At 45.8% G+C, this 11,491-nt stretch overlaps 1 protein-coding gene across 3 annotated transcripts in view; it reads left to right on the top strand.

Moving 5' to 3' along the window:
• Positions 1-259: 259 nt before the first annotated feature.
• EPHA4 (EPH receptor A4) overlaps positions 260-11,491 on the top strand; it is a 105,470-nt gene continuing 94,238 nt past the window's right edge. For all 3 annotated transcript variants that reach the window (XM_063408167.1, XM_063408166.1, XM_063408164.1), the window contains exons 1-3: positions 260-483; positions 1,370-1,437; positions 5,774-6,437. In XM_063408167.1, the coding sequence (XP_063264237.1) occupies positions 321-483; positions 1,370-1,437; positions 5,774-6,437 (895 nt within the window). In that variant the 5' untranslated portion in view covers positions 260-320. The remainder of the gene's footprint in view (positions 484-1,369; positions 1,438-5,773; positions 6,438-11,491) is intronic.

The raw sequence follows: 11,491 nt of genomic DNA, 5'->3' as shown, positions 1-11,491 counted from the left end.
CAGGGCAGGTCCGTGTGCGCGCCGCGGCCGCGGCTCCCCCGCCACTCTGCCTCTCCTAACTTTATCTATTCGCCTTTCCCATCGTCTGTCGGAGTTCGGACACCGTTAGGGCCGGAGACCCCGCGGACCGCCCGCCGGCCGCTGGCTGTGAGCGCCCGCTCCCTCACGGCCCCACGGGAGCGCCCTCAGCGCCCGGCGCGGCTCCCCGCGCTGAGCGCCCACGGGGCGGGGCGGGGCGGGGCGGGGCGGGGCGCGCGGAGCGGGGCGGGCGGCGATTGGCGGAGGCGCCTGACGGACAGCCCGGCCCCGCCCCCTTGGCAATGTCTAGCGCGCGCCGCGCGCCCCATGTAGGCAGTTATTCCGCTGGGATAGCGCGGCCGGAGCGCGGCGGCATGGCCGGGGTCCCGATCTGCGCCCTCCTCCCGCTCCTCGTCGGCGTCTGCGGCGCCGTCACCGGCTCACGGGTCTATCCCGCCAACGAAGGTGAGGCTCGCCGGCGGCCGGGCCGCGCGTTGTCCCGGCGGGGCGCCGGGGGCAAAGTTCGGTGTCCCCGGGCGGGCGGCGGTGCTGTCCGGTCCTCTCCCCTCCTCGCCGCTCCGCTCGCCGCCGGGACGGCGCTTGCCCCGCGCTGCCCCGGCCGGTCGCTGCCCGTCCGGCGGCCGCGGACCTGCCCGAGCGGCGCTCCGGGGCTGCCCGCGGTGCCGGCACAGGTGTCGCGGAGCGGAGCGGCCGCCGCCTGCCCCGCGCGTCCCCCGCGCCGCCGCTGCCCCGGCCGGGCCGGGCCGCCGAGGTGCAGCGCTCCTCTGAGCGGCGCCGGGGCGGCCCCGGATCGGAGGGCGGCTCATGAAACCGGTTCTCCCGGGAGCGCTCGGCGGCTCCGCGCCGTTCCCCGGGGCCCCGGTTCAGCCCGTTCTGCGGGACGCTCCGGCGGCGGCCCCGCGGGGGAAGCCCGCGGTGTGAGCGTGGGGCGCCGTCGCCGCGGGATCCCTCCAGATGTTCGGTGCCAGCCGTGCTCCCGGGGGCTCGGACGGTGCCGGCTTTGGGCGGCATGCGGGCGCGCTGTCCCGGGCGGAGCGGAGCCCAGCGCTCCGGGAGGCGCTCCGCTGTCTCGCAGGTGTGCCGGGGCTCCGCCGCTCCCCTCCGCGCCCCTGAGCGGCTCCAGTGCGCCGGGAAACCAGCGTGCCCTTCCTCAGAGGGAGTTTCGAAGTGTTTTTAAGATACTGGCGCGGTCGGAAATAACATTTTGTTTCAAGTGGAAGGTGGATGCGATCGTGCTCCGCACATATGGAAACGTTCAGGTAAACCATTTATTTTAATATTGCCTTTTGGCAGCTGGAATTTAATCTCTTTTATTTGTACCTTTCTGCAGTTACCTTGCTGGATTCCAGATCAGTTCAGGGAGAACTGGGGTGGATAGCAAGTCCCCTGGAAGGAGGGGTAAGTTTTAAACCGCTATCTGATCAAAAGGGTAAAGGGGGTGATTAGTAACTTTCAGAGAGTCCTAATGGCTCGATTATTGTTGATTGTGGTGAGGAGGTCAGATTTCTTCCCTGGCTTACCAAGTGAATTACTCTTTGTTGGAGAAACTCTATACTCCCTTTGGATAGTTCTGTCATGGAATAAGTGGAAACCAAAAGAGCAGAAAAGAGGTTTCAGAATTAAGAGATTGGTTGAGGCATGGGCTTAGATGCCTATTTAAAACTGAAATACCAACAAGAAATGTGATCTGTCGACTGAATTGGCATTCTTGACTGCTATTATTTTATCTGCGGACCGTCTCGGCTGGGAGATGTTCAGGGCAATTGCCGTTCTATTTCTGGATGAAGGAGTAGGGATCAATATACACGATGGACGTTTTGTTGTGATGGGCCGGTTGTCTGTTTCAGGGTGTAAACATCGTGTGTTTCGGTTTCTCAACAAATAAACTGCAGCACCCAGTGCTTGGCTGTGATTCCTTGGAGTTTCTTTTTATGTACTTTTACAATTACCTTATTGAACAGAAGGCTGCTCGAATGCACTGCCCAGTGGTGATGCGATGATGTTAAGAGGTTCATTGCTGGGCTTAGAGAGCTGCACACAAAGTAGCTGTTTTTTGGTTTTTTTTTTTTGGTTTAGCTTTATATTATTGGATGCTCCTTGCTGCTCCCTCATCTGTGCCCCCACCTGCAGGGTGCCCAGTGCCTCTCTGGGAAACTCCTTCGAATGCTGGACTCTGGAGTTGCTGGGATCTGGAGGAGACTGTACTTCATGGAACTTTCTTTTAATAAGCAATTAGAAAGGCTTTTTGTTTCTTCATATGAACAATAAAAGCAAAAATGCCAGCACTGCACACTAAACATGAATGTAAAAAAAAAAAAAAAATCCTAAATCCTTGTAGTATTAAATGAGTAAAAGCAGCTTGGAATCCTAAAGCAGAAGTAACTAAGTCAAAGTGTTTGAAAAAGGAAAGTGCTGAAAGATCAGGACCTGTGCACAACAAAGCACTGGATTCTTCAGGAAACCTACAAATTTACTTTTTTTTGTGTGCGTTCCTGCTCGTAATTAGAAGAAGCAGAGCTAAGGAAACAGCAGTGAGCGGAAGGAATCCGAGGCTGCGTTGGCTGGTGATGCATTATGCATAAGCTCTGAATAACCATAACATGGGAGAATGGGGGATTGTTTTGCTCCCCCATTGTTGTTCTGGGTGAACTTGACTACAGTCTTGGCTTGTGCTCTGCCTGAGCACACTGTGCTGTCCCCGAAACTTGGTTTTTCAGCGAGTGGGGATGTGATTGGCAGGCCTCTGGCAGCGCCCACGGTGCACACTGAGTGCTGATTGCAGGCAATTGCCCTCATCTTTTGACAGCGTGGAAAGGTACAGCTCTATCTCGGTGAGAGTCGGGCTTCTTGTTAATCCCGCACCCGGGAAAGGTCGCTTAATGAGACGGGGTCTTTCGGACGGCTCTCCAAGGGATATCTACGCCGTGCATTAAAACAGAGCCTCAAATACAAGTTTTAATAGGTCAGCAGTGGAATCAATGATCAGAGGACAGCTGTGTATTATTAATGGCTGTTGGATTCCCCCTTTCTCCACATGTTTTTTCTGAAAGCGCCATGCAAGCTTGAGAAGGAAAAATGTGTGCTCTTACTGTGGACGTGACTCGTTTCACTAAACCTACATACGTGTGTTCTATTTTTAAGCCTGTAGTGAAAAATTTAAGAGTACATGGTCTGTCTCTGAGATACAGTGCTTGGAAAGCATTTACTTTACTTTATATGCTGCAGATTTATGTCAAGCAGCAGAAACAAACTCTTTTGTCTTCCTGGGAAGAATTTGTCCTTCAGTGTTTTTCTTTAACTGTGTATACTTTATTGTCTGTTAAAAAAAGGCATTTTTCCAGATCTGAACCACACTGTTCCTGGGGTGTGAGGATTGTGTGGATAAGAAGGGCTGGAGATAGTCATTTAGCACTTACTAGCTATATAGTAGTCTTGGAGGAATTAATGAATTGCATTATAAGTGTAATTAATGATTTACTTTTGCATTTCACAGTTGAAAAGCAGGTTTTGTGTCCAGAATGTTATAATCTGCATCATTAAGCTGTGGGAAGAGCTGAATTATAAAATTTAATTTTAGCTTGAAAGCAAAAAGTTACAGCTTTGACCACATACTTCGAGTTACAAGTCATTTACAGTGGCTGGAAATATTGGGCTGTAGTGATTTTCAGCTCTGTCAGAAAGATGCACTTGGGTTTGTTTTGTATTTCTGTGTTAACGAAATAAGAAGCCCAACTCTGTACATTTTTGTATTGGTCAGCAGATGGGTGTATTGAGAACAAAATCCAAAAACTTGCTGAATTCAGTTGCTGTGTGTCTGTTGACCTCGGCGGTCTCTCTATTGAATCCTCGAGCAGCATCCTCCATTGTGTAAATGCACTAAAGGAAATCCCATCAACAAGTATTATTTCCCTCTGCTTCTTCCTTTCTCTTGTACCACACACAATATTGGTAGCATAGGCAATCTGAAGATAAGCAGAATGGAAAGTGATGGATCATAAAGACAATATTGTAACAGTAAACTAGCTCTGTGGAACTCTAAATTAAACAAGTCTGTCTTCTTACTAACAACATGTTACACTTTACATTGATAGATGACTTTTTAAGATTTATTTCGTCCTTTTCTCTGGAAAGGAGTGACATGCTGAGTATTGATTTCCCCCCTCCTTCATTTTAATTTGCAGTTATCTCTAGGCAGCAAATAATATATTATTCTTTCTGCTCCTAGTGACTCATGGTGCTAACTGCTGTCATTCTGTAAATGGATTCAGCTAAGCTGGAAGCTTTTTAAGTAAAAATCACTTGCATAAGACCAATCCTTGTGAGAAGAATGCAGGATATTATATGAGAAAGCCCCTTCATCTTTAGAAGGTTTCTGTTTATCAAAGCTATGGCTTCAGTAGTTCTGAAAAGCACTTCTGAGAAGTCTCTTTAAAGTTATTACTGTTTTCTAAGGATAATTTTATATGCTTCATTGTATTGCCTGCAAGTGTAGTCAGCATATCATTATCTAATATTTTTATAGGGAAGTATAAATTGAATAATATAAATTGAAGTGCTATGGTTTTGCTGATTTTTTTTTTCCTGGGAAGATTTCTTTTCCTAATGCCCCTACTTTGCCTTCTCTCCCTGCCAGCAGAGCCCTGTGATAAACTTTCTTCTGTCTATGACAATACTTTGACCAATTTTTTTCAGAAATGTTAAGTATGTGTTCTTTCCTTTTCTGAGTTCATTGTGCTGAACTCCTGCATCTCCTCCTTCCGTACTCACCTTGGATTACATGTGTTGTTGTTGTTTCATAATCACGTTGCTTGGTTGGCACTTCTGAAGATGCCTGAACTTGATTTGAGGGGTGTAACTATTCTGAAGAATGCTGCTATCCTGATCTTCAAGCACTTTCCCTCTCTGCTGACCTTTTTGGGATTTTGATAATATGGAAATTAGTTGTTCCCTTACATTTCCTCCACAAAAAAGATGTGTAGTATTTCTTCTGTTTTTTTGAACCTTCCCACTAGCAAGAAACTCTGGATAGCAAAGTTATGGTGGTGTTGCTGGTGGACTGATGATGTGGTCTCTTTTTTCTTCTCTAAGAGCTACCCAGGTCAAGGACCCAGTTCTTTGTAGACAGCTATTTCTGTTCCAAAGTAGAATTTACTGAGTTTGTCTGGGATAGTGGTAGCCCAGGAAAGTAGTTGGCAGCTTGGAGAAATAATGAGGGATGGCTTGAGAGTTTTTAAAATAAGTGGTAGTGATGCCTGAAATGTGGATGTCACTCTTGCTGTGTGACTGAGTTGTGCTGTGTCCCCTGTTGGATATTCCCAGGTGCAGGGCAGGGTCCATGAGATACCTGGTGCAGAGAAAACTCTGCAGGTCAGAGCTGCTGGGTGAGTCTGTGCAGTTCTGTGTGTAACCCTGCTCTAGGCAGTGTTCTGTGGACTGAGCTGTACTGCAAATAAACCTAGTCAGCTGAGGGAGCACTCTTGGATTGGTTCAGAGGGCCCTTAAAACACATGCTTATTCCTCGAGACATGAGGGGATTTGGAATTTGTTTCTCCTGAACAGATGCCTCCTTTAATGTCCAAGTAGTTGAAGTCCTGGCTATGGCTTGGTCTGCTGGGTGGTTTTTTTAATCTGTTTGTTTGTTTCCCTGTAATGGAACAAGTGCATGTTGTTTGTTGTGAAGCTCTGTTGTTCTTTTAATACTGATGGGTTTTTCTCCCCCTTTCCCTCCCTGCAGTGGGAGGAAGTGAGCATCATGGATGAGAAGAACACTCCGATCCGCACCTATCAAGTCTGCAACGTGATGGAGCCCAGTCAGAATAACTGGTTACGAACTGATTGGATTCCCCGTGAGGGGGCTCAGAGGGTTTATATTGAAATCAAGTTCACGCTAAGGGACTGCAACAGCCTGCCAGGTGTCATGGGAACTTGCAAAGAGACTTTCAACCTTTATTACTACGAATCAAACAACGACAAAGAGCGTTTCATTCGCGAGAGCCAGTTTGCCAAGATCGACACCATTGCCGCTGATGAGAGCTTCACGCAGGTGGACATTGGTGACAGGATCATGAAGCTGAATACAGAGATTCGGGATGTGGGGCCACTCAGCAAGAAGGGGTTTTATTTGGCTTTCCAGGACGTGGGTGCCTGCATTGCTTTGGTCTCTGTCCGTGTGTTCTACAAGAAGTGCCCCCTGACGGTTCGGAACCTGGCACAGTTTCCCGACACCATCACTGGGGCTGACACCTCCTCGCTGGTGGAGGTTCGCGGCTCCTGTGTCAACAACTCGGAAGAGAAGGATGTGCCAAAAATGTACTGTGGGGCAGATGGCGAGTGGCTGGTGCCCATTGGCAACTGCCTGTGCAATGCTGGCTATGAGGAGCGCAACGGAGAATGCCAAGGTAGGATGAGCCATATTGTACTGTTCATTAGGGCTCGGTGCGATGAGGAATTGAATCGGAGACGAGAGTAAATGGACCAAAGCCAGCCATTAGCAGCCCTGTGGGATGTGGTGGGACAGAGGGGCTTAATGAAGAACTCCAATCGCTCCAGGTGGCAAGGCTAAGAATTATACAATGCAAAACAAATGAAACTGCTGTAGTAGGCAGAAGGTGAAACACATTTTCTAACAGACGCCCAAATTTGATTTGGCTCACGACAGTCACCAAAATGTGGATGACTGCAAAGCAGTGCAGTTGAGCTACCATTATTTGAAGAGACAAATCTTTCAGGGAAACTTTGTTAAACATAGGAAATTCTGGCAAAGTCGACTTCGGATAGTGCAGTAGGTTAAGAACCAGGCTGGGAGGCAGGACAGGAGTTCTAGCTGGATTATTTTCCCACTTTAGGAAGTGGAAATCTTCGGTGTTTTACTTGTTGCGAGTTTTTAGCACTAAATACCCTTTGATATTTGACACTGCTGCCTTTGTTAAATATTTTCATTTCTCAGAGAGTCTCTATTGTCAGTCAAATAAAAGAGGTGCTAGGATACTCTTAGAAATGCTAAAGGTCTCCACCCCACCCTCCCACACACACACACCATCCTGTGTGCTGCAGAATTAGGGATTAAAGTTTGTATAAAAGACAGATTTGCCTAAAAGAAAAAACCTCAATACCTGTATTCACTTTGCCTTCCTTTTCTGGATAAAGAAGCTGTAGAAGGTTAGGGAAGGAGAGAAGAGAGTTTATAAATAAAATATCTTTAGCCTCTGCTTTGAAAGTCTTGCTCATGTAAGCATAAATTAAGATCAAACTTAAATGGATTCTTGCACAGGTCAGTGAGCTTAATTTTGCTGGGTGCTGAATTGAAGGTGCTCAGCTTCTTCCGGGATTTGGAACCATGTTTTTAGAAAAGGTTCTTTGGAGTCAGTTGCCTCATCTTAGTGTGTTTTTTACTAGAGCATTTTTATCATCTTGAGACTGAGAACAAGTTAGCAAAGCAAGTAACTGGCTGCTTTTGCGGTGGACTCCTAAGAGAATGGTGTCTTTTGAATGTCCTACTTGATTTCTTTTAAATGGTAATTTACAGTCAATATGAAGTTCATTAGTATGCACTGAAATTAAATTTCTGTAGGAAGGCACTGCTAAATGTGAACTTCAGCCTTGATTTCCTGGCTTTTTGCTCTATGACAGAAGCCTAATGTGGGTGGCATAGTGGCAACAAAATTGCCATGGGCTGAAATGTGCCAGAGGACTGAAAGCTGAGCTGCACGATGACAGGGCATCCTGTCAGGGGTAAAATACTGATTTTTCTGGGATTTTTTTTCTGTTGGTTTTTCCATCCTGTGAGGTGGACACTTGAAAGCCTGTTTGTCACGAAGTGTGTGAACCGGTGGCTGTGGCACTGCCTGGGTGCTGCTGGGGGAGCCCTTGCTGGCTGGGGAGATGCTGTTACTCTCACAGCTCAATAAATTCTGAGCAAAGCTTCCTGACACCTTACTAGCCTGGGCTGTGAGAGGAGAAAGTGAAGTGGGGAAGCATTTATTGGTTTATTGCACAGAGATGATTCCACCTTCTCCTAAAGGCCTATTAGGTCAGCACTAGGTCACTCTGACTGACACAGATTATCCATTTTTCAGTGTCAGTGGCCCAGACGTGGTGAGCTAATTGTCCAGCAAATCCTGTGTTGTTCAGGGGAACTCGCTTGAGGTTTTGCTGATGGGCTGTGGTTATAGTGGCATGCTTTTTAAGTTTATTTTTGTAGTGTTGGACTAGACCTTGGGGATGACTGTCAGCTTACCTCAAGGCTCTCAGCTGCATCTGGGGATGTTTGGGCTCAGGAAACCAAATTCTGCATTTTCCAATTAAAAGGAAGATCGGGTGATGCCATATTGACAAAGGTGTTAGAAATATTCTGTCTCTTGGGCTCTCCAAAATGAAGTTGGCCTGTGCTAGTCGTTCCAAGAGCATTCGAGCCAGTGCATAATTGAAAGTGCTAAACCCATTTCATCAGCTGTTACTTGTGGTTTCCTTTTCTCACATTTGCCATTCTCCTGCCAGAACAGTTAACTGGGAAGCTCCTCCTGATGAATTAATGAAGCTCACCAGAACTGTGCAGCTTCTCTCTGGTTTCCAGTGAGGCTGTTAAAGCAGTTTGGCCTTTGACACTATAGAATGAGGTTTCCCCTTTTCTTTCCACTCTTAACTTAATCGTTTAGCTAATGTTCTGCTCTGACAGGGGGTTTTGGAGGGGACGAGGATGAAGTGAAGAGGATTCCTGTGGTTTTGATATAGAGGATTGGGGGTGGGGGAAGAGACTGAGTTTGGGAAGGGCTGTGAAAGGGCGCTGGTCTGGGACGGGAGCTGGTGAGCAGGTTCCACCTCAGTTGTTTTTCAATAGGTTGACTGTGGCAGGACAAATACAACAAAAGGTCAGAGGTTGTCCGTTTCCTCATCCATCTTCCCCTGTGATCCTAGGGTCAGAGTTAGGATTGATTAAGATCTTGAATGTTTAACAAAAGCTCAGTGGGCAGGAATAGTTTGGGACAGTGGACTGGGGCTTTGCACTTGTTCAGAGATCCTCAGTTCATGCTGGAGCTCCTTGTCCTCTCCTGGGACCTGCTCCCTGCCTCTCAGTGCTGGGACAGACCAGCTGGCCCTTGGCTTGTCCTGCAAGCTGCTTCAAGTTCGCTCACCCTCCTGATTTTTAAATAATACATTTTCCTTTTGATTCTTTCGTCTAATTTCTAATGTGTGTGTGGGAAGCGTAATGGAAAGCCTTTTTACATCTAAAGTTCTTGTAGTGGGAGTTAATGACTTTCTGACCTCAAATGGGATTTTTAAAAAATTGTGTCGGTGGTATGGAGGTGTTTGAATATGATGACAAAAAACTGTCCTTTCTCTGACTGCTACTTCTTTTCCCAGTTGACTTTATTGATGATGATTGTCTTACTGAACATCCATAAGTGTGTGTGTATATGTATATATGCAAAAACCTGGGACAGGAAGGAAAAGGAGCTAAGTACTTAATCCATATTTATTTGGGAAGCTTCACAGGAGTGTCATAGCAGTGGTTCTGCAGAATTGGTCCTGATCAGTAGAGATTTTAGGTGAACTCTGACTCTTTGCTTGCAGATGAACTTGTAGCTGTGAATTAGATGCCAAAAAAAAATCCAATTTGCTATTTCTATTACAGTTTATTCTCCCTAAAATGTTCTAAAATGTTCTTTCTTAGTGGCTATCCATTTAGGAGAATATGAATGTGGTGTATTGTTGATGGAAGTTGGCTATCCCAAATAGTGGCAGATCTCAAGGCTAAGGCAATTAGTGCTTCAGGGCAAAGCTGAGACATAAAGTAATTTTAAACTTCACTTGTACACATCATTGTTATGTAAATTGTTTTGTTACACATTAATAAAATGTGGTTTGGATTTAGTTACGATTTCCTTATGATAAAACACATATCTTTCTAACTCAAAGGAGGAGGGGGTAAAACAAGCAGGAAGGGAGAAAAGACAGATTAAAGAAGCAATAGACTGTAGCCATCTGTGATGATTTTGATGCTGTGAAATTACAAATCTCAATTTTAGACCTGCCATTTAGTATAAATATGTGAGACAGTTGAGATTTTTACTGTGATATTGTAAAGGTTATGAGAGCCAACAGCTTTGTCTTCATCTACACTTGCTTTTTCTGAGTTGTGAATTGGCCAATTGGCAGAAAATCCAGTGTCATTTGAAATATGGCTCAGTCCTGGTTTCATATCACTGCTGTTTTTAGAATTTTCCTTCGAACTTTGATAAGAGCATCCCTAAGAAGTAATAATTTGAATGATAAGATTCTTTTTATCTTGGAAGCTTTGAAGAGTGGCTGTGATCATTGAAAGCAGCAGTTGAGTTTACATCAGAAGTGTACAGTCTAATTACATGTTTTTCTGTGATAAGATTCTTGGATGGTGGGTTTTTTAAGGATGGGGAAGTAAAGTAATTTGTGTGTACTTTCCCGTTTTAGTCATAGATAACTTTTTTGTCAAAATAGCACTGATGTACAGTCTGTCTGCACAAAAGGGTGATCAGAAGGGTGACTAAGACTGTGCAGATTTGAAATTTCAGAAGGATTTTTTTTCAGGTTGATTATTTTTGGCAGGGGAAAAAATGCACAGACTCAACATGTTACGTTTAAAAAGGAGCTGAGAAGACGGAAGCTACAGGCGGGGCCTGGGAGCGATACTGAAACACAGTCTGTCTGCACCAAATTTAGTTGGTCCTCTTCTCTGCTGATTTGGTTATGTTCTCATGTAGCTCAATAGATCTTCCAAGGTTTACTCCCTCTGTGATTTTTCTTGTACCACCTGGTGCATTTCAAAATCTCCATTTTAATGTCGTTGCTTTTCTCCTTCCTGGCCTCCTCGGAAGTCAAGTTACAGCTGTCAAAAACAATTGTCCCTTCATGTATTGCTTGGAGAAAGGCTGTGATTGCTTCCTTTTGAATTTCTGACAAGACTTCTGCTAGTACACAGGGGAGCAATATCTGGTCCTTATTCCGTGTGTTAGTGGTGAAAAGCACAGTCCTCACAATCAGAGCCAGATGAGCTCTGTGGTGGTAATGAATTTCATGGTAGGTCTGGGTAGTCTTTTGCGGAACTTCCAGCCCATCTTCTGGTTTGTGTGTTCTTTTAGGATAAAAAAAAAAGGCAACCCAAAACTTTCCAGACAACTCAACCAGTGTGTGATTAATTCAATATTTAGATCTTGGCTGGGTAAGGGTTATTATCTGTCTAATAATATGCTCCACTGAGCTTGGTCTGTATTGTGCTTGTGAGTAGTGATTAAAGAAATGCTCTGCAGTACTCTAAGGTCTTTTGGGACTGCATCAAAAAGCCCCCCAAACTTGTGAGATAAATATCTTATCTAGTTTTGTCCCATTATGCGACATCCTTTTCATGTGTTGCAGGGAGCAGGTGAGGTCACACAGTTTTGTGAATCAGAGACAATTAACACTCCCATGACTAAACGGC

The sequence above is a fragment of the Prinia subflava genome, chromosome 11 (assembly GCF_021018805.1).
Source record: "Prinia subflava isolate CZ2003 ecotype Zambia chromosome 11, Cam_Psub_1.2, whole genome shotgun sequence".
Taxonomy (NCBI): Eukaryota; Metazoa; Chordata; class Aves; order Passeriformes; family Cisticolidae; genus Prinia; species Prinia subflava.
The sequence above is the reverse complement of the archived record's forward strand: the minus strand, read 5'-3'. Positions and strand labels throughout refer to the sequence as shown.